This window comes from Parambassis ranga, chromosome 5 (genome assembly GCF_900634625.1).
Source record: "Parambassis ranga chromosome 5, fParRan2.1, whole genome shotgun sequence".
NCBI lineage: Eukaryota > Metazoa > Chordata > Actinopteri > Ambassidae > Parambassis > Parambassis ranga.
Genome location: NC_041026.1, coordinates 11,201,795 through 11,225,710, shown reverse-complemented (window position 1 = coordinate 11,225,710; position 23,916 = coordinate 11,201,795). Strand labels below are relative to the sequence as shown.

Here is a 23,916-nt window from a genome sequence, read left to right as displayed (position 1 = left end):
TCTGACCAAATGACACACTTCCTGTTTGTGTAATCTCTCTCCAGGTTGTCCCTAGCATACTTAACTCTGTGTTTGGTGTCTTTTTTTGTGGAAATTGAATTATTCTTGGTCTGCATCCTGGCAGTCCATGTGGACTCTAGTGACTGTCAATTCAATTCAATTCAATTCAATTCCAGACTTGGCTAAATCATTCACTAGTGCCTTGGCAGTTGTTAGAGACTCTTTAGACACATCTCTAACCTGCTGTCTTTCCAGAACCTTTGAAAACTTTCTCTTTTTACTTCTGTCAGTCTTGTTCTGCCCTGTTTGACTCTCTTTGAACTTCGAGATAATACCTCTCACATGAGTCTTTGAAACTTGGAGGCACTTTGATAAACTTGTATATCCTTCTCCTGCTTTGTAGGCATCAGTAATCCTTTATTCAAGTCTAAACTTATTTCTCTTTCCTTTGCTAGGATGCTTTTACAAGGGTGTGTACTGCGAGATACCAATCCTCACTTTTAAGTGCAAATCAAATGCTTACAGTTAAAGCATAGACTACATAATATCACTGCATAACAGTGATTTGTAGTATGGCTAAACAAAGACAACACTTCAGGGGGCTAACAATATCGACTGGGTTTTGTTTTGTGTGAAGAAAACTGCAAATCAAAGTAACTGAAGCTTTCTCAAGGGAAAAACTATACTAAAAAATATGTTACAATTTCTTTGATTAAACAGCAGTTGGGAAATATTAAAAAAAAAAAAAATTTCAAAGGAGGGCTAATATTTATGTCTTTTATTGTATTGGTGATTGGTCGAGTCGGACTGCCCCAGCTTTGAAACAGCTCTGCCTGTGAATATTCCTTTAGCATCCTTTTAAGTGCTCACTGTGACCTTACACATGTTGAAATCAGATGTCAGTTTAATTAATTGAAAATGAATGTATTTTCATTTTATCATGAACTGACTCCAGCAATAGATCCGTCACTTGATCTTGTAAACTCATAAAAAAAGCCCTCATTGTTAAACCAGCTCAAAGCCTTTCAGAAACTTACAAGAGCCTCTCTGTTCTTCACTGATGAAAAGTTTTAAGATTTGTTTGATGTTCCGGAGATGACATCTCGAATCCATTTCATTTCAGTGTGTTTAAAATTCAAAGTGATAATCAGAATAGTAAGTGTGGGCTACAAATGACAAAGTCTGAAAGGATGTGATTTGTTTTAATCTGCATCGCTGACAGGTAGAGAACGTTTAACCAAAGACATGTTATCCTCTGATTTGATGAAGACACACATGGCAAGCATGATCTAAGTGTGGCCACTCTCTGCTCTCTCTCTCTGTGCCTTTCTACCTTTAGCAGAATAGTAGACTACCTCTGGCATTAGGATTCAGTCCATCGGTACAACTTAACATGGGGTCTGGACCTTTCTTCAGTTGAGTTTTTTTTTCCCCCCCCCCGCTCTCTCTCTCTCTACAGGTGGCTGGTGGAGGAGAGGGTTCTCAAGGGCACATAGAGTTATTTTCCCTGAACAGGCCCATGCCAAGGGCTGTAAAGAGCCTGCAGGTAGGCTCAGCCGTTCGATGCCTGGAATATGTGCCGTTACCTTCTCCAACAGAGGAAGCTGTGGAGGCGGGAGTTCACAGGATGCCCTCAGGGATCAGCGCCAACATCTGCGTGGGATTAGACGATGGACGGTGAGAGACGAAAAAGAGTTTTGATGCTGAGAATAAGGTCAAATTATATATTCTATTTTAAAACATAAAAGGCAAACATAAAGACAGGAACACAAAGGTATATATCTTGTGCTGTAACATATACTCTATTATCTTTTGTTACAGTCTCCTGAGATTTCCTGCAGTATAGATTTGCTTGTTTGATTTCATCATAGCAAGAAATCAGAGTTGATACCCCATCGCCGCATCAATTCTGCTACTTCTGTTAAGATTACGGTTTCATTTTCAAATCCAATAAACCTTTTGATCCCTACTGTGTGTACTGGAGGATGGGTTTAATCTCAGCCTCTGTCACAGCTACAGTGAATAAATTATTTTTTCATACAGAGAATACTCTGGAGAATCAGATTTACCCATTTCTCTGTAATTTTCATTAACAGTAGTGTTTGTCGTTTATCGTATGTCAGCGGTTTGTTTGTGCTGACTCGGGTCTCTTCCAGTGTAAGTGTCTGTCCAGGGGAAAAGAGGAAAAAAAACACACAAAAACAGTTTCAGCATTTTAGTGCACTCGAAAGCCTGTCAGCTCCAATGCTACTTAATATTTTCTTCTCAGACAGAGAGAAACAAACAACGACGAACATTTGTCATTCTGAAGAAGACAATAAGATGCAGCAAAGTTCAGATGGCATTTCAAACACGGGAAAGACGGAGTGGTTCCACATACGCACTGCTTTGTGCTCTGTTAAATCAAACTGCATGAAAACGAGGCACTCTGTCATTTCAAACGACGTTCATTCATCATGTTGGCTTGTGCTGCTCTTGTTCTTCCAGTGTGCTGGTCTATGGCAGCGTGGACACTGCAGCACAGTGCCTGCTGACCCTCCATAACACAGAGGGCTGCCCTGTGCTGTGCCTGAAGCACTCCCCTCGCTTCCTGTTTGCAGGCCTGCGGAACGGCAACATGATGGTTTATGGAAGAAATAACAGCGGTAAGACAGTCCTGAGGTTGTTTTTTTTCTAGACTGATAGCTGCAGTTTAGTGAGTGTCAGAGCTGCAACTTTTGGTGTGTGTGATGTGTGTGTCTCCAGTGTAATAGGGCCATATGTTAGAGATAGGGTGTGGGTTAACATTTTGGGAAAATATTTTTAGACACCTTATACAAATTTTTTTTTGTGAGAAAGACAAAGTAACTGTTTGTTCCTTTAAAAGCAGCAGGTATAGAAGATTTACTGACGTTATTAGGTTCCAGAAGGAAAATGTTTTTTTTTTTTCTTTTTTACTCTAAAGGTAGGGTAAGAGATTTCATTCTGATGCGCTTTTTGTTAAATTAGTGTAACTTCTCTCCACAATCCAATAGCAACCGATTAGTTCTGTTTTGCATTAAAATGAAGAATATGAATCATCTGTGGAAGCTATAAAACGCTAAAAACATCAGCCAATCCTCCGGGTGGACCCTGCGCAGAGTATTGACTGATTGTCACTCTTTTCCTGCTCTGCGTGCACCAGAGAGGTACGTGCATGATGGCCGAAGACACAGACCGCAGCTCGACTTCAGGTAATGCGCGTCCATGTGGTTGGGACGCGTGGCTAGAGAAAGGGGCACGTATTTACTTTCCAAATCTGGCTGACTCTCACTGAGTTTTCAAAATCTCCTACCCTATCTTTAATCTTGAAAGTATTCTAGGGATGCACAATATTTTTTGACAAGGCATCATAATTGATGTATTGGCCATCAGCTAATAAGATGAATGTATCTGCAACCTAGGTAGACAATGACTGTTCCTCACTGTGTCCCTAATAGACGTATCAAAAATGACATCATTGAGCTTGTGAAAAGAAAGTATGACTGCAGTTTGGAGGTTTTAAAAGTGACAGAAATTGCCAGCGTAGTTGCTGTCTGCTCGGGATAACTCAGTGTCAGAAGACCTTTTGATTGCCCAAGTTAATTAAGTTCGACTCCATTTTCTTTTAATGAATCCGGCCTGTAAATTTGTCATAATTTTCAAATATGTCCAAGAGTTTAAATCGAGGCAACTGGACTCAAGGATTGTTTTTTTTTTTTGAAGATATTTCACCACTCGCCTGAGTGGCTTCTATGACCTAGATGAATAAGAGCATCCACAGACAATTTTTAAATATATACACTACGGTTCCAAAGTTTGGGGTCACTTGGAAATGTCTTTATTTTTTATTTAAAAACTTTGTTTTGTTTTTTTCAATAAAGATAACATTAAAGTACTCAGACATCCAGTCTAGACATTGTTAATGTGGTAAATGACTATTCTAGTTAGAAAAGGCTGATTTTAATGGAATATATACAAAGGTATGCAGAGGCCCTTTTCTAGCAACCATCACTCCTGTGTTGTAATGGAACACTGTTAGCTAATCATGTTAAAAAGGCTAATTGATGATTAGAAAACTCCAGTGAAATGACGTTAGCACAGCTGAACTGTTATACTGATCAGAAAAGCTATAGAACTGGCCTGGTGACCCCAAACTTTGTTACAGTAGTGTATATTTATATAAATTCAGAAATACATTTTGTGTTTTCTTTCAAAGTACTGCTTCAGAATCCCTTTTGTTGCACTTTACTTCCAATTCCTGGTGATTTTCATGCCTGCTGTAAGTATGAACATAACACTTCACCATGTGGTAGATGGCATGCCATGTTTAGTCAGGCATTACACAAGGCCAAGGGGGCTTAACACCATCTCAGCAGTGGTTTGCAGCCTTTACAGCCAGCGGGAGCACAATAGCTCTATCACTGGGTTCTTTTTACCTGGCCGCAGTATGTCAGCGTGCCTGCCTGCCTCCTGCGCTCCTCTCTCCTCCCAAGCAGAAAGGATGATTAATTACACCAAGCTGCTGCATGCCGATTAAATATTACCATTCATGCTTTGTGTATAAAAAAAGGACAGGAGAAAAGCTCTGGAGGGTGCCGAGGAATGTTTGTGGATTCGGCACATCTGTTAAAGATTTATGCCCTTGACTAGCATGCTACTGTCTGAAAACAAGTCTGCAGCAGCATGGAAATTCCAAGCCTTTAGTTGAGACTGTATCAAAAGGCATATTTACACATGAAACACACTGTTACTTAGTAAACAATTTGCCCCAACTTCCCTCGCTGAGATACGCAGATCAAACATGGCGTCGGCTTGTAATGAAAATATTTTACAACGCGCTGCCGAGAAGTTTGCTTTTGTGCGACATTCCTGCTCCTTGTGTTACACACAGAGGAGCACTTGCATGGCCTTGCTCAACACAAAGGGGCCAGAGGGACGTTTATCAGAGCGAATTTTGAAAAGGTGGAAAAATGACCTTTATAACATGCCAAACAATTAACCTGTGGAAGTCAGAAGGCATTGTGAAGCTATTCTCCAATGAAAGGCAGAAATAAACAACTCAAAATGTTAATTAAATGGCTGGGTGCACTCCCTCCTCTAATTTTGCTCCATTAACGCATAGCAAAGGAAATGCTTATGCAATTCAGTTTATAATGTGTTTCCGTGTTAGCTCTGGCGTTTGCCCTATGATTAAACCTCAAAGAAAAAAAAGGTCTGCTTAATTTCCACACTGATGAAGCTAAAACAGAGGACCTGACATGGAGAGTCAAAGTTCTTTTCAGAGAGATGAAAAAGATGGGGGAAAAAAAACAGACTTATTAGTGTGTGTGTGGCAGGGGTGTAAACACTGGGCTGCACAGTGTGCGGCGCCTCACAGTGTGTGGTGTTTCAAATGAAAGTCAACAGTCTTCAGTCAACCTGTAGTTCATATTCTCTCACATGGTTGTTTGTTCATTAGAGTGAAAGAAAATAAGCCTCCGCTGTGAACCCTCTCCACTGATGCTTCAGTAATTGCTCAACAATGTTAAATAGCTTCAAGTAGGGTCCTGCCTTTTTTTTTTTTTAAATAAATAAACACCAAGCTAACTTGCTGCGGTGCTAGTGGGAAGAACTGAATTTAATTGCCAATGTGACAGTGTTCCAATAGAAGTGGGGCATGTGCTCAGTGTTTATTAATTTAACTGTAGGCTGGCTGTGATAATAGCCTGCGATTTCCACATCTCTGTGATGTCCCTGTTGTGGTTCTGAGCACTGTTTGTGTTCTTTGTCCACTGTTTTTTCACCACAGATGATCTTTGGGACCCTGAGTCCTGCCGATGTGTAAGCCTGGGTACAGAGCCAGTTCGGACGCTGCTGGTGTTGGATGACACTGTGTGGGCAAGCTGTGGGAACTCTGTCACCGTCGTGGAAACCTTCAGCCTCACCACTCAGGTAACCAACTGAACATAATGTCCCAAGTTTACACTGTTACTGCAAAGGCAGAGTTTAGCTTAAGAAGGCTTAAAGAAATTAGGGCTGCAACTAATGACTATTTCAATAGTCGACTAGTCATCGACTGCCTTAATGACTAGTCGACTAATAGTCGACTACTTTGGACCGCTAATTTGTCATTGTTTCACCTGCCTCCATGCTGCCGCTTCAATGTCTAAAGCTGAAAATCTTGGGCCACAATCCCAGGGTGTGTATGTGTGTGTGTGTGTGTGTGTGTGTCCGCTCATCACCCATTCCCACATCAAGTCCCAATCATCCCGCTACAACACGAGCCAGAGAATCATTCTCCGCTGCAAATGCGTTACACTTTTTGGGTTGTTTGATAAAGTTTATGAACATGGCGTCCTTACATGACAGCGCAGGGAAGCAAGCGAGAGAGAGAGAGGAAGAGGGGAAAAGAGATGTAACTTCTAATATAAATACTGCACAAGGCTTTTAACATGATAAAATTAAAAAAAACAAAACAGAAACACATCGGGACTGGCTCATCCCATTTTAATAACGCTAATTGCTGTTGAGAAGTTCAAGCCTCTAGTCAGGGAGAAGCGATGGCATCTTGTTGCGCACTTGTGGCATCTATGGGCTGTAGCTGCAGCGGACCTGTCCTCACTTGTAATTTATTTGATTCAATATTCAAATTGTACTTGTAGGGACTATTGTCACGGGGCATTTTTGGGGGGGGGGGGGGGTAAAAAAAAATACCTGCAGAACTCAGGTCACTGTATTCCCATATGCCGGGGTAAAATTAAATTTAAAATTAAATTTCCCTTCAGGGACAAATAAAGTTTTCTAAATCTGAATGTGCAGGGCGTTTGACTGTATCAAAATTTGGATACCACCAAACCCTAACTTGCGCGCCATGCGGTGACGTCAGTTGTTGTCAACGAATTTTAGTGTGGACTATTAGTCGACTAGTTGACTAATCATTGCAGCCCTAAAAGAAATCCATCAGTTTTACAGCATATGGACCTCAAACACAGGCACATAAACAAAGCGCAGAAATGTTGACCCATAAAGTGACCCTGCCTTTTCAAAACAATTTCAAGGGATGACGATGATGATATTGCTTATAAAGCACTTATAACACCTATAAAGGAAACATGTTGTTAAGAATGAGTTAGACATTCCACACTAATACTGCCTTATAGGGTTAACAAAGAGCTATGTGGCTGTAACCGAAATCAGTCAGATACACTTAGCAGGCAGCTAACTGGATAGCAGATACCAAAACCAGCGCTAACAGACCATTCAGTATCACACTTTGATGCTGCAACGCAACATGATGGCCAAATTCACTGTAATGTGATCATGTGTTACTGTTAGCAACGGTTATTTACACCAATGGTGGAACAAGTAATCAGTGTTGTCATGAAGAATCAATCCTAAATTAATTAATTTGATTGTCGGTTATTAGTTGGGTATGTTATCCCATTTCTGTTTCACACTGTTGAGCTGAACTAAACATTGTATTTCCAGAGGAAATCTTACCTCTTTAATGTGTCAGACGTTGTGGTACAACACATTCATGTGAGTGTTTCGCCATCAGAGACATGGAAATTAATGTTTTTTCCGTCCTGATATGTACGGTCAAGTCCATACACTGATCCAGCAGAGTTTTTAAATGCATGTATTCATTTAATTTTAATATTATATTTTTTTTTTTTGGTTTCTCAGCATTTGAGGAAATTCACCTCTTCTTTCATTTTCCGGAAAGATGTATGCACACAACCTTAGAGAGCCAGCTTTTATAATCTGTGATGTCATCAAGATTTACTGCCTGGAGCTGCTGCGTGGACATCGAGTCGGGCCGCTCATAGTTTCACACAGTGTTGGCTGGAGCTCTCACACACACAAATGAGCTTCGCTGTGCGGTAGCGCTCTGAGGTGTGGCGCAGGAATGTGCAGCGTTATCTCCAGGAATATCACCCTGTGTGTTGTTTCTGTCATGCTTTCCGGGGTGATCGTCCGTATGGCTCATATAGCAGGGTGCCTCAGCTGTTGTTGGTAGGAATAAATGACAAAAAACAAACTCTTCTGGGTAATGTTAATATGGAATTCAAGAGTCAAACGGCAAATCATTACCTCTTAATTACATCTCCCCAGATGCGTATAAATGTCTAGGGTTTACGCTGAAAAAGTCTTTGCTGGGTGAATATCATCCTAAAAACTAAAACACTACCAACACGAAAAACAAGAGAGAAATAGGAGCAATAAAACTGATTTTGTTTGTTCAGAAGCTAAATATGCATTTTTTTTCCTCTTAAAAATTGCACATATATTAAAAGAAGCAGCAGACAAATGAGGACGATCAATACAGAGACAGGTCCTTATTGAGCCTGCTTCAAGTTCCACATAATAAGCTCAGGTAGAGATGTCTCCTTTTATTCCTTCACCTCTTTTCCCTAGCATGGTCCTCCTGAGACACTAGCTTAATCAGCTGAATGGCCACGCAGAAGAGGCACAGTTCTGGTTCAGTGTGTCTCCCACAGAGCTTAACAGGTCAGCTCTGGTTTCTTCTTTGCTAACCTTGTCTTCCTCACTAATATGGACTCAAGAGGGCTGACTTCACAGGGCTTTCAGTGCATATCCAAGATCTGGACAAGCTGTATTTGGCACCTGTAGGAAAAAGATATGACTCGGTGCAAGGCTACAGGGTCGTGGTCTCATATTCATTTCACTTCATCCCATTGTTTTCCCTCATGGATGTCCGCCACTTTGTGAGATTTGCTGTACTTTTGAATCATTTATCCATGACTTCGCCGGACATGCTGCCCTGTCTCATTCTGATGCAGCTGATCCTGAACCCCGCCGCTTATCACAAGTCTCCTTTTAAATTTCCACACTCAGTGGCACAGAAATCTGAATCTTACCTTACACGACTTTACTTCCTATGGTGTGAAAAGATGATGATGATCATAACACTTACACTTCTGTGCGGACTCAGACTTGCAGCAATTGATTATGTTCACCACAACCCAGAAGAGTAAAAGAAAACGATAGCACTGACAAAACCTCAATAACACAATGGTGAGAATAAGTGAAGGAATCCATCAGAAACAGCTTAAAAGCTGTTAGAATGTGGCGTCAGTCTGATGATGCAAATATTGTGTAACAAAGCTGCGAAATGAAGCCTTTGACAGTTCTGTTTGATATTAGCACCAAGGTTTAAATAGTAAATGACTAGGAAGGAAGACTCATCTTACAGTCAAGCTAGCACTTCTAGCAGACTGCAACACATCACACCAGGCTTCCCTGTTTTTATCTTCCTCTGAACATGTAAACGCACCAATAGTTACACCTCTTTGGTGACACTGACAAATACAGACTATTGCCACCTGCTGGTGTGGAGAGTTATTTCATGCCATGCAGATGCAGGTTAATTAGTCATTGTATGCATATTTTTGGTGTGGCAACACAAGCTTTACCAATAGTTTGGCATGTTTGGGCCCTTAAATGCTAAATCTTAACTCTTTCAACCCCACAGTCTATTTTTTTAAGGCATCAGCTTAGGAATGGCATGGCCCAAAATGAATTGAGTATATCTCAGCAACCACAAGGTGCATTTGAATACTTTTGGTGTCATAATAAAGGGAACACCTGGGAGATTTGCTTATATGTGCAAGTATTAGATTTTATGCCTCTGGCTCTTTCTAAATTAAGATGGCACAAAGCAAAAATGAACAATAAATTTTGTTTCAAATTTACAATTTTACAATGAATATCTTCTTGAAATGATGCAATTGAAGCACCCAAGTTATATCAAGCTGTAGCTAAGCTTGTGGACATTATCTCTGCCAAGTTTCATTTCATTCTAATTAAGGGAAACAAAATTGTTTAGTCCAACCTATGTAGACATCATTTTCAAGATGGCCGCCCTGTGTGGACTTGGAATTTGAATGTTTTGATGAACCAGACTATATATTTGACTTTTAGGTCACTATTGGTGTTCATTACTTTAATTAACATAATTTTTTACTTGTATTTATACATTATTATACATCTATAGATAGTAAATATGTTAACAAGATCACAGTTACAGGGATCACATGCAGGTGTTTAGGTATTATGATTTATTATGTTAGCATGGCATGTAGCTACCATCCCTGCAGCCCAATCGCTAGTGAGACTAAAATGGAAATAGAAGCAGAGATGTTGTGGTCAGTTTTACAGTCCCAGTGGTCAACTGGGGTACTGCAAACATATGACCTGAAAAGCAAGGCCAGCAGTGCCACTTTCTGATATGTGATAACCGATTCACTCATCACAAAAATGACAAAATGGCATTTACAATCCCATCAGCCTGACTAAAGGGGCTCTGTAGCTGCAGGAATCGAGCAACACAATGGGAATTTGAAACAACTTAATTGGGAAGAAAATGAAGAAAATCTCAACCAATCAAGTGATATTTGATTTTGCTGATAGTCACACAGCGGGGGTTGATTTGAGTCTGAAGATAATGCGGAACTTTGTTTGTTTGTTTTTGATTTTTACACAAATCACTTTGCTCAGACATGACAACATTCGGGTTGGGATTTCAGATGTCTTTTCAAGGGCCCAATCTCCGTGTTTATTACAGAGCTCCTTAGACTTTAACTCTCTACAGAGATCTCAGTCTCTCCCCTCTGAGCCGGCCTTAACAAAGCAGGACATGCTTGGGGCACACAGGCTTTGATCAATACTGACTGGCAGGCCCTGTTCCTTCCTCTTCCCATTACTATTTCTTACTCCTCCTGCTTTGGCCTATCACTCACATATCCACTTCACCCTCAGAGTAGAGATGTGGACTTAGCACTCGGCAAAGGACAAAGACACTCTGTCACCTGGTGTAATGAAGGACTAATGAGCTGTTCAGACCAGCTGCAGTGTTTGTGGCTTTAGCTCTGCTGTTATTTCCCCCACTGCTGGTGGAGGACTATAGGAGGGATGTTGCTGTTAGTGTGACACTGCCGAGTTGAGTGGAAAGGGCACATTACTACTGTCAAGCTTCACTGACTACCTCATCTCTGTAAGCAATGCTGGATTCAGCAGACTAATACCAGGTTGTTGGTTGAGGGCAACAGTTGCAGCTTGTACTTATCCTGTATTTGACACAGCTCAACGGGTATTGAACATGTTTGGTTTGTATCTGTGTCAAAAAAACAAAAATTCTATTTTGAAATATTGGTTCAAGTTTGAATTGATGTTTATGCAAAGTTATTATTTTCTCCCATAGCAGGCTGTTTCTGCGACTCATTTATATCCCAGTCCAATGAGCTTATTGTTTTATATTGTGTTTCCCAGAATGCCTTCCAGGTGGTTTCAAACATATGGTAGACAAGATGGCATTCTGGGATGGTTGAACGCCAGCCATTGATTAGCTGAAAGTCCCTTTTAGAGCCACCATGCTTGATAATGATTAATGTGATAATTATGCAACATATACAGGACAATGGGAAACAGAGTGTCCATTGTAAACTTGTCAAGTCATTGCAGTGGGTTATTGAAGGTAAACTTTTATGCATATCTCATGTTTTGATGGCTGCTCTTGAAAAACATGGACATGATGGATATGTGCATTGCATATCGTTTCCCGGGTGTAACAGGCACACGCTGCTGAGGAGTCAATTAAAAGAGAAAACACATCAAAGGCTTCCTTCCTTTTCCCTAATTTCAAACAAAGGAAGACCCACTGGCAAGGGCACACAAACAGGTGGTAATCCCCGTCTGCTGGTGCACTGAGGTTGGGGGCGATACATTCTCATCCTCACTCAGTCACTCTCACTGACTAATTGCCCAGCTTCGTGCAACTTGTGCATTGACAGCGATACCAGTTCCACGATGATGCCCAAACCAGCCCTTGTCACGCCTTAGACCGCAGGGGCCGCATGTGTTGCCATGATAAGGCTCATTGCGTTTATTTCAAGCAACTCATTAAGACTGTGTGCCTGAAACTCCTTTTTTTTCCCATTGTGCTCTTAAAATGATAGAAGCCAGGGGAATGATGCAAAAGCATGCCCTGTGTGTCAGGGACTTTGTAAATTATAAAATTAGAAAGGACAGTTAGAGTTTTATTTACAGAATGTGGAGCTGCGGATGTAAGATTTTGGAGGCTTCAGCTGGTTTGGAATTGACTTTTCAAAGCTGTTTTACACCTATGTGTTCTGTGAGGAAGCACAGCAGACTCTGATATATTTAGATGGATGTTAAACTCCTCACAGAAAGGTGAAAACGTTTGAAAAATCGCACTGAGGCTAGAATATTAATCACATGGGCTACATGGAGTGTGTCTGCCAGAGAGATCTAACCTCACCAGTTGTTGATATTTGCATTTTCCTCATATGTCACATATTTATCACAGAGTTATTGCCCTGTGTTACAGAAGTTTGAAGTCCACCCAGACCCGATGGTCAGCGTCGCACACATGGCGCGTGCCGGCGGAGGCGTGTGGATGGCATTCTCAGTGGGTTCCTCCATTCGCCTCTTTCATACTGAAACACTGGAGCTGCTGCAGGAAATCAACATCTCAACACGCTCGACGCTGCTGAACACAGGTACACACACATACACACATATACATGACCGCACGGATCTGACCTACCATACAGAGGTCAGCTTGTATCCTGTAGTGCAACACTCTTCACATAAGAACCATGAAATGTGAAGCTCAGTGTGGCCGCTGTAGTTTCTGCCTTATTGGCCTGATGCCACCTAATCCAAAACTTAGCAAAAAGATGGAATGTAAGTGACACCTAAGCAGCTAGATGGCAACCTGTGATGGCACCCATCGGTCAATCAAAGTAACCTCTTTCTTAATAATGCACATATTTAAGCTTTTAGTATAATTTTAACAGGTGGGTTGTATAAAAACTCTTCACACTTGTACTTGCAGTGAACAGAGAACTTCTGGTCAGGTCAGTGGTCTGGTTATTTATGTTGACTCCTATCCATATGTTTTTTCATGGGTTTAACTGTTGGGGTTGTCCCATAGATCGCTAGTTAATTAGGGCCCGAGCACCGAACGGTGCGAGAGCCCTATTGTAACCCTGGGGATTATTATTTTTTTCCCTCCCTGTGAGCGCATTTTTGGAGGCCTTAATATGCCCCAAAACTCACCAAACTTGGTGGAAAAATTAATTTGCCTGAAAAATGTTGAAATTTGCTGACTTTTGTAATGCACATGGAAAAATGGCTCTATAGCGCCCCCTAACGCGTAGCCCCTCTGGCCAGTTTGACACAGGATCATGAAAATTGGCACACATATGTATCACCCCAAGACACAAAAAAGTCCCTTGGACCCCCCCTCCAAACCCAACCGGAAGTCTGCCACTTTGAATTTTGTTGCCATTTTTCGCGATTTGTGACCCTGCTACAAAACTTTTCACGCCTCGCATACTTCATCCAATTGAGCTGAAATTCACTGTGTCCACTCAGGACACCATAGGCAATAGACACATTCCAAAACTCTTTTTAAAAGTATTACGGTGTGGCAGTGTGTGTTTTTCTGCAGTACTACCAACATACTTCATGCAATGTGGACAAAATCTTACAGTACTGCTATGGACCCAAGTCTGAACAGATATATATGCTAATAGGATGATACATACAGTCATAGCGCCACCTACTGCCAACAGGAACTTTCTCTTGTAAACATGTGTTTGTTGTATGTCTCTGGAAATGTGAGGACAGAAGAGCATAAGATACGAGAGCATAGGAGAGAAGACAGCGATGGCCCTGCGGATTGCAAGGTGTGCAAGGGCCTGCAATTATTGATAGAATTTTTACAAATATTTGCATCATGCATCATTTTTCAACCTCAGAGATTCTTCTTGATAAAATAAAGCTATACACTTGCTTTTCTTTGTAACAAATGTATATCCCTCTTTTCCATATGTACACTAAACCTTAGTAGCTCGTATAGATCGGTCTTGTATGAGTGCACGGAGGGGGTGCTAACTGAGCACAGATGGTGCTCTCCTTCCCAGAATGATATTCTTGTCTTGTCCGACTCACTCCTCGGGTCTTGCACTTCCGGGACTGACCTGAATAAGTATCCATCTCAGGCCTTTGCAAAGCCATGATAGAGTCAAGGGTGAAAGATAGAGATTAATAAAAAAAAAAAAAGCAATTGAGCAGCAATAAAATGGCAAGGTTAAACATTTTCATACATACAGTTACCATGGAAGTAGTTTTGCCATTTATACATACATGCTTGTATGGCGTTATTCTTCTGTTCATGTACCTCCCTTTGAGTTAATATTTTGTTTCCTTTTTGTCCCACTTTTCCCTCCTCACTCTCCGTTTCATCTCATCCGCTCTGCTTTAAAATCCCCTCACCGCCTGTTTCACTTCTCACTGCAGTCCGTTTAGGATGCCACAGATAGCCCATTGCTTCCTGTGCGCCTTCCTTCATGACGGATGAAATATTTATCAGCAACTGTGGATGCCCCCCCCCCCTTTTTTTGGAGGCAAGAACTATGGTAAACAAATTAGACTGTGTTGGAGCATACCTAAAGCAGTTTAAAGAGATATATACAGTACTTGTGACTCAGACAGGCTGTGGCCCATCAGCTCGCTCAATACAGGAATACGTAATATGTGGAGATCAATTCTGGGTTTAAGGGAGTGGTATTAATGCGTCTGGATTTAGAAAATTTTGTTCTTTTTATTGAGTCTCACCAGACTTTGATTGATGTATTTAGAGCAATATTCAAAGCCGTAGTAGCACTCCACCTCATCGGGGGGGAAAAAAGACAAACAACAGGCATGCATTTCAGACACAGAACTTTTCTCCTTTAGATCAAAGTTTCTTTTCTTTGTTCGAGAGGAGACTTTAAGGAGAACTGACTCCTCTGGCCACATGGTATCTAGAGAGCACCAGTGACCCAGAGGTCATTTTCACCCAGTACCTCTGCTCCCCTCTTGAAATATGCAGCAGATTCGAGGGAGGGTGGCTGCCTGGAGGCTTGGCCCTCAGGGGAAGTTACAGGGTGAAAAGAGGAAGAGTTGCTCGGCTCATGTCTTCGGGGTCCACAAAAGGAAGAGGATCTTTGACTTAAGTTGTGATTTGTTGAGCTCACAAGAGAGAAGAGGATCCCCTGACACTCTACAAGTGCAGATACTCCACATGAAATACTGACGCTTTCTCTCCAACGCTGGGTCTCTGCTCCCCTAGGTTTCTCCTTGACTTATGCTAGGACATGCAGTAATGATATACCCCCTAATCCTCTCCCCCTTAATGTGATTTATACTCAATGGGGAATTCCAGTTGTGGTAAACAACAGAGAAGTTTCAGAGGCAGAGGAAACTGCTGATCTCTTCTCTGCTAATGCCTTTAATAGTTCTATCCTTAGGGTGGAAAAATAATATTCCAAAATAAAGTCCTCAGTGACATATCACAGGGAAACATTTATCTTTAGAGACATCATCTTTTTTTAGGCAAATACCAGCTTAGACGATAAACCCACTTCACACCACTGTGGAGTGTGTGTGTGTGTGTGTGTGTGTCTGTACACAAAAACTGAGGAGGTGCAAGATTGCTCGAGGTTAATCTCAAGTGCTTTTGTCATTATCCCTCTCTTTCACAGCTCTGAAGACAATGCGTGGTGCCCACATCTGCTGACTTAACTTCAGATTTCACACTAACCTGAGAGTGGGTTGTTCATGAGCATCATTTAAGCTCTTATGACCAAAGTACAGATAAAGTCTCAGGTGATGTGAGCAGGTGGCGGACAGTTCTGAGATAATGGCCATTTTTTTTTTGTCAGCGCCCACTGTAAATGGCTGCCGTGACCCTGTGAATGGTCCCCGACTAAAGGCTTCCACTCCGGCTCTGCCTCCTCTTCCTCCTCTGCTGCACACAGCACTGATGATTCATCTGTACGCGGTGAAATGAATGAATTAATGACACTGTTGAGCCACTCATGCAAATCATCCATAATCTGAGCATGACACAGAACAAACATGTAAATACAACTACACATGTAAATGAGCATTCTTTTAGTTGTGTTGGTGTAATTCAATTATGGTTGCCATGGATATTATGGTAAATGGTTCTATAGATAACTAGGCCACAGTGGGAGCCAAAAGCCGAGGGACCACAGAAGGAATGCAAAAATAAATCCACAACAAACAATGCTTTTTTACCCCTTTGTTAACTGGAGACAAAGGATGTGCATGTATAATAAGAGCGTGCAATTATCCTTTCTTGCCACTAATACAGAGCTACAAAACAGCTCACAGCAGAGGAAGAACTTCACAGCAGAAAAAATGTAGGTTGGCTCTTTCATCACACTTTATAACAGAATCCCAAAAAAAGTTAACTTTATCTAAAGAAATTTACTTTTTTAATCTCATCCCAGGGATTATCAACACTCAGTAAAGGAAAAGAAACTCATCCTGAATTACATCATTTGTCACATTAATAGAGAACCTCAGTGGTAGCACCCACAACAGCTCACTCTACCACATCTGATTTGATTAGCTGCAGTCAAGAGTAAACAAAACAACTGACAAACAAAGGAAACTGTCTGTTGACATGTTATCCGGTACATGCACGGACACTTGGCATAAGCTGGTCAAAATACTTGTGTGTATGCTCCTCTATGACAGTGAGAAAAAACACTGCACTGCTACTCAGATCTGCTCTGAATGTTCAACCATAAATACACTGCGCTAATAATATGCTGTGGATGACATAATTATGACAATTAATTAAACAGAATTGCCCGCCTGTTTACCCACATTAAGTATCCACTGTCAAATGTGTGAGTGTGTGTGTGCACTCGTGCGTGTGTGTGGGTTTGTCTGTCTGTGTGGGTGTGCGTAGGTGTACATGTACTTGTGCAGCTACCTTTGTGAGAACCTGTGTGAGTGTTAAATCATTCAAGTGAGGATATTTTTGTAAAGTGAGTTTGGCTGTTAGGGTTTTAGAGTAAAGATTAGAATTAGATTTAGGTTTAAGTTGAGGGTCTTAGAGGGACTTAGGTGTGATGGTTAAGGTTAGCGTGAGGGGCTGAAAATGGCAATATGTCAGTGAATGTCCTCTTAAAGATAGTTGTACCAGATTTGTGTGTGTGTGTGTGTGTGTGTGTGTGTGTGTGTGTGTGTGTGTGTGTGTGTGTGTGTGTGTGCGCATGCGCGCACGCTTTGGGAAATAAATTCACAAATAATTGCACCCATCTGCTGTGATTATTTAAATGTGTAATCAGTCAATCAACCTGGATCTGGTGCAGTGGTTGTCAGCGGACTGTTAGGTTGAGCAGTTTGATCCCAGGTCCTGGCTGCATGCTGATGTATCCTTGGACAAGGTGCCCAACATGATGTTGCTTCTGGGGCACAGTTAGTATGTGAACAGCACTGTATAAATGCGGACTGTTTGAATTTAAACACTATCACTATTTGATCACATCTTTTTGACTTGCATTTGTTCAGCATCCTGTCACTCGCTTGTTTTTATACACAGGAAGTGCAAATGATTTTGGATGCTAGCATTGTTTCATAAAGTGCAGTAGTCCACTGTTAGTGGTTCGTCCTTTGCCTGTGGTGCAGTGGTTCTTCTCATAGCTAGATAATAAGAAACGTGCATCATCTTCTGCGGTTAAAAGTTAGCAAGCAAGATTCAGTGTTCACCTGCACATAATGTCCCAATATGTCAGAGATGAATTACTTCTGTGGTCGCTTCATTCAGGCTTGTAAACAGTGGGATTACTTTTGTTTTCTCCAAGGATCAAACTTTTGTAATACACAAGATTTGCCTAAGAGCTTTTTTTAATTGTTCTGGTAAATAGGCGTGTTTGCATGTGTGTTGTTTTTCTATTCTGTGTTGTCAAACACTGATGCCCACGCCAGCCAGAGTCTGATCAACCAGAGTGACTGAAAACTGTGTGTGTGTCTCTGTTAAAAGATCATTTTAATGATGTCTGTATTTACCGTGTGTGTTTGGCATGTCTGTCATTTCAGTGTGTGAGTCTTCTTTGCACACTGTAACAGTTGCATTACACAGTAGCAGGTGAAAACTTTGAAGCGCAATATTTCAGAAGCGCTCAGATCTCAGACAAAATGTGGAAAAAAAAAAGTTCACATCATGATGTTTCTTGTGTTTGTGCTTTCATGACTTCTCCTTTTTAAACTTAAAGCTAACACTGAAGAATGACACCTTTTTTCATCATGCTAGGACTGAATAAATGTGGTAGTAATGGAATAAGTTCATAATTTAGTCTCTTAAAGACAGGCCATCCACTCTGTAAACGTGGTATCATTTTATCAACAGGGTGTCACCTATTATTTGTTCAAAAGGTACCATAATCTGTCCTACTTTGGAGGTATGTTATTTTGCAACAACAGGGGGCTGAAAAAAAAAGAACTCAATTTTCTGTCAATGTTTTCTGTATTGCAGGTCAAAAGAGCATGCGAGTCACAAGTCTTCTAATCTGCCAGGGGCTGTTATGGGTGGGCACAGCCCAGGGCTTAATTATCACCCTGCCAGTTCCCAAACTGGAGGGCATCCCCAAAATAACAGGTATGAACCAGAGGGGGGGCGGCTGACTGTGATTGAACAGCCTCTTGAGAGGTCAAAAGAGAAGGAGAGAGATTTTTCTATGATAGAAAATTACTCTGCACTGCCCATTATTGAGGTCACACTTCACATTTTTCTTGTAGCTCTGGGAATCAGTGCAAATATTACCAGACAGGCAACACACAAATCATACTGTATATATATAAGTATTCTAGCAGCATAATTTAAAAACTGCCTGACAGTGTTTTGTTTATTATGCCAAGTGAATGAGGTCGTTAGTTTGTACAGGCCTTACTCCACAGCCATCTTATTGAATAATATGTAAATATCCCCCCAACTACAGCTTGCATTATTGCCATTATATTGGTAGAATTATGATAAATAATTACAGCTAACTGTTTATGACATGTGGTGCAAGGCTGGGTCCAAGTCATTTCTTCTCACATAATTGAAATCACGTCTCATTTATCTGATTTAAATGACAGTGACTTGACCTCAGCCCTGTATAGGACCTGTATCTGCGGTCATTATTCTGTCTGCTTGCCTGCTGCAGGAAAGGGAATGATCTCTCTAAATGCCCACTGTGGACCCGTGGACTTCTTGGTCGCCAGCACCAGCAGTCTGTCTCCTGAACTGCTGAAGAGGGATTCTTTGGGGGACGGGCCGGACTCTGCCTGTGGAGGTGAGGACCGCAGTGACACCTCCTCCCAGGAATCCCTGCAGCAGTCCAGCTCCTACCAGGGTGAGCCCAGAGGTAAGGGACGGGGCGTCCTGCTGCAGTACAGGCTGCGCTCTACATCTGGACTACCAGGACGTCCGTTAACGGCGTTAGGCGACGAGGCGTCAGACTCCTCCCTGGAGTCTTTGGAGCACAGCGTTGAAGATGGATCCATTTATGAGCTCAGTGATGACCCAGAAATGTGGGTCCGGGGGCGTCCTTGTGAGAGGGACGGGGGGCGCAGGGACAGGGTGATCTCTGCGGCGGTTATCTCTGGAGGAAAGGGTTTCCGCAGACTGAAAGAGGGAGCAGCAGCAGGTACGAGGACAACTGGGGAGAGTCTAGAGAATATTCTTATGGTATGGCAGCTCCCACTGACGGTGTGATATGGAAAATATATGGCGAGGTGATGTGTATTTATAGATGTCTTCCCAGCTTAGCCTTGAATCACCTGCTCCATAAATTCTAGGGATTTGAATATACGATGAGAAGGTGTTGGCGCTGTTACAAAGACTGACACGCCATGATTCACCCCGTGGAATAAAGGAAGCAAAGACATGCTGTTTATGAGAGGCCCTGTCAACCCAGAGGACGCTCTGCCTGTCCAGGATTGTGTGTCATCGTCCTCCCAGCAGTGGCAGAGGCCACCACAGATTAGTTGCATGTGATTGTTTTCATCTCGTTCCACTTCCTGCCTTAGTTAAGATTGATATGCCTCGAGTTAACCTCATCATTGCTGCGTGTGCTCTGCCACATTTGTTTTATGCGAAGGACTTCTGTGTGTGTGTGTGAGCACCCATGGACAGCGGCGCCTTTGAGAGGCAGCCTTTGTTGAATCTGCCATGCTCTGCAGAGTTAGAAACGGATGTCTTTTATCTGATCCTGCGGGAGAGATCCCATCTGTTTGGAGCTGAAAGCTGGGGACTACCATCACATCACAAAGCACATTAGCATCACTTTATTAGCTTTGCCAGCCGTTCTCTCATCCCATACAATGTGAATGTACGATACCTTCTATTGTGTCTCAAAATTGAATCTGTGCACTCTTTTAAAAAAAAAAAAAAAGAAAGAAAGAATGACATTTTTTCCTGTCTTGTTGCAGCTGTTGCAAAATGATTTTTGGTTAAGAAAAACGGGCTGTTTCCATGAAGGTCATGTGAGTGCAGACCGGCTGCAGAAGAAATTCAGAAAATAAGTTACTCTACATTTCAGAAACTATATTTGCACTGTAATGTTACTGCAATAATTATGTGATCAAATGAATGAGTATTATCTTTCCCGTGTACTGTAAATGTTAGATATCTGTTCCATTATTCACCTGCATCTATCAGCTAGATAAAACAAATGTGCGCGCGCCGGCTTGTTAATACACAACTCACATTAGCTGGAAACAGCAGTCACACATCAAAAAGCCAGACTCCAGCGAATGATGAAATAAAAGCACGGCAGCCGTCTAAACTGCTGTCAGCAACGAGAGAGGCGCCGCTGAGCATGTTTACAGGACCATTAATTTTCTATAGCACAGAAGATGATGCTCATTAAAGGTGTTGTTTTATAATACATAACAAGAGTGTGTATTACAGATGATGATGTTTATTATCAGTGACGGTTCTTAACCCTTGTTTCACGCTAATATTTGGTAAATAGGCATTAATAGTTAATGTTAAGAATGTGAGGATGGCCATAAACAAACGTGTCATTCCTGAGGGGAAGGAACTCCATTTTTGGTGCTTATCAGTTGGAAGACTATAATCTGTCACCTCGTTCACACAGCGGGGAATAAATACCTCTGCAGAACACGTCACACGAGACACCGACATGACGTTTGGAAGCATGAGTTGAGCCATCTGTGTGAAAAAAGGGCTTTTCATCCATGAGTGTATGGTGGCTGAGAGATCTTAGCACTGCAGCTAAAGGAAAAACACCACCAAGCTTAGCGCGGATGCTGTTGCTCATGCTATGCTACGTGCTTACTTTGGTGAACCGGTTGTTGCTGGTTCTTGAGATTTTTTATCCAGCACTCTTCTGTCCATGTGATGCCAAAAGCTTTCCCTATATTACTGATGTTTGTGCAACCTCTAACAGAAACAGTCGACTGGAGACAGCAGCTGTCCCTGCCTGGTACGAAGCAGCTCTGCACGGCTATCCTTGTGAACAGACATGATTCTCAGCAGGGGCAGCTTCCTTCTTCTACATATGCCTAATTCTTATTTATACTAGTAACCCTGACTGTCTGGAGGAAAAAGTCTGCAATGAGGATGTGAAAAATTCAGATTTTTAGTTTCTGCCAGATGATGGGTTGATCCGGCTGACTTTTGAAAAGTTGCAGTGCTTTGAGCTCTCTTAGCCACCATAGTTATTGTAGACCACTTAATGGGAACTGTGATGATTAATACAAAATGAGTTGACGGGACTCATTATAACCTAAAAGACCAGCATGTTTAATCGGAGGCTGTGTGTGAAGCACCATGTGGTACTGAGTGTGTACTGGCTTGTAAACATGGACTATTGCTCCTGCAATCAAACTAAATCAAGAGGTGCATATTTTAAAATGCACTCCTTCACAGTGGGTTGTGGCGCGGTAGGTGGAGGCCACCCAGGTATCCAACTACAAACAAAAAGCTCAATGAATTTTCAATACGCCGTTTCTCCACAGTTTCCACCACACATGGATCCTCGCCTTATCCCTTCATCACAGGAGCATGACGTCTGTGTTTCCCCGCGGCTCCTTCTGATTTATTTTCCTCTCCTCACAGGTGAAACTCAAAAAGCATTTAAACACAATATAAAATGTCCTTGTAGGATGTCATTTAAATGTACTATAACTCAATGTTAAAATAGGAATACATACCTAACCTTTTTTTTAAAGGTTATTTTTGCTCTTTATTTGACGTTGAGCATTGATAAGGCAAACCAGTCGATACTGCAGTGTCGTGATGTGTACTGTTGGCTAAAAGCGCTCCTGTTGTTTGGTCCCGTTTGTGTGTGTGTGCGTTTCATTGGTTTTACCTACTAACGATTTAATCTCAAAGGTGGTCATTGGTTGACATTGACTCTCTTACAGTCCATATGCCTACATGTATTATCCATGCACTGATTGTTAATGCTCAATAATGAACGTACTGTATTTCTAATCAGACTGTAACTCTTAAACCTGTGTTTCATTTTGTAAGAAGGAACGCTTTGGATCAAATCACTGTACGAGGCACATTTTATGCATTTTATGTATTTCCTGAGGTCGCTCCTGTTTTTTTGCAGATCTGCCATGTTGATGATGTACTGCACAAGTTTAAAAACATGGTGACATCACTGAAGAAATATCCAACACATTCCACATTTCACTGTGACCCTACATGCTTGCCGTAGTTGTGCACACATTCTTGTGCAATATTACAATTGTTGGCTGATTCTAAACCTGTATTCATTGATGTCAGTGACTGCTTACTTTGGTGTGGTAAAATATCTCAATGGCTGATAGGAAAGAACCACAATGCTCTGTGGGGGGCATATGGAAACACAGGGTTTGTTTCCTTTTGGTACAGTGCTTAAATGTTATGGCTAACAAGCATATACTAAATTAAAAACATCTTTAAACATGACTTTTTTTGTGTGTGTTCTGTGCATAAATAATGTAAGGCAGCGGATTTCTTCACATGAGCAGCAGACAGTCCTGTAGGTCTACTCAACAGAATGCAATTATTCACAAATAACTTAAAATCCATTTAAAAATGGTAAAAAAAATTTTTTTTAAACCAAGACTCTTATCACAGTAAATGCCTGTGAGCATGTGCAGGATGTGGTTTGTTTGTGGTCCGTGCATCATTAACATTTCACACAAAATGGTAGGGAATGCTTGTGCATATTGTCTGCGTTGTCACTCAGACTTGATGTATTTAATCAAACTAAACATTTTCTCAGAATATACCTACTGACCTGTTGCCAGCCATTCTTGTTATTGTTGCATTTTTGTAGAAATTCAGTCCCTTAACTTTGTGCTCAGCGGTTTCCTGTCTTCCCCGCGCTCCCCTCTAGACACCACATCACACAACAGAGTCCACTTTCTTTGTGTCTTATTGTTTCTCAAGAGCTTTGCTGCAAACAGTCTCAATTTACAGAAGGGTTTATTGTTACAAAACAAACAAACAAAAGACATTGATTACCTCCATTGTTAAAGTACAAAAGAAGTAAAAGTCTGTTATAGTGGGGAAAAGTATAAAATTCTTCAGATTGACAGTTTTTGTCAATTACAAGCGAAGTGCAGCTCAGCAGAGTTTTGAGTCAAACTTCTTAGTTAAATGAGACTTGTTTTGTCACATCCTGTATGCCTCTCTACCTTCATCCGAGGTGGAGTGCCAGCGGCTTGTCGTTGCTGGCAAGCCGCACTCACGGGATAACAGGCAGGATTGTTACGAGTGCACTCAGACTGCAGGTGAGAACACACTGGGGACCCCCCCCCCCCCCACCTCCTTCTCCTCCTCCTCACCTCCTCTTCCTCCTCCTCCTCAAACAGTCTCCACCCTTCTCCATCACTCTGTCATTGTGTTTCTATACGCTCCACTCTTTCAACATGTGTCTGCACTGAATACAAATCCACAGCACATTACGGCAGGAAATGAAGCGCTGAGCTGGTTCCACATGACAGACCAGCGGGTCAACGCGCGCTGCTGACCTTTGAACCCAAAGTTTTATTAATAGTCTCCTATTCCTACTAACT

General features: G+C 41.7%; 1 protein-coding gene across 2 annotated transcripts in view; it reads left to right on the top strand.

The window, feature by feature from the left end:
* arhgef10la (Rho guanine nucleotide exchange factor (GEF) 10-like a) overlaps window positions 1–22,801 on the top strand; it is a 117,545-nt gene extending 94,744 nt beyond the window's left edge. For both annotated transcript variants that reach the window (XM_028405651.1, XM_028405649.1), the window contains 6 exons: window positions 1,460–1,677; window positions 2,488–2,645; window positions 5,789–5,931; window positions 12,350–12,521; window positions 18,365–18,487; window positions 19,038–22,801. In XM_028405651.1, coding sequence (XP_028261452.1) covers window positions 1,460–1,677; window positions 2,488–2,645; window positions 5,789–5,931; window positions 12,350–12,521; window positions 18,365–18,487; window positions 19,038–19,588 — 1,365 coding nt within the window. In that variant the 3' untranslated portion in view covers window positions 19,589–22,801. The remainder of the gene's footprint in view (window positions 1–1,459; window positions 1,678–2,487; window positions 2,646–5,788; window positions 5,932–12,349; window positions 12,522–18,364; window positions 18,488–19,037) is intronic.
* Window positions 22,802–23,916: the final 1,115 nt, after the last annotated feature.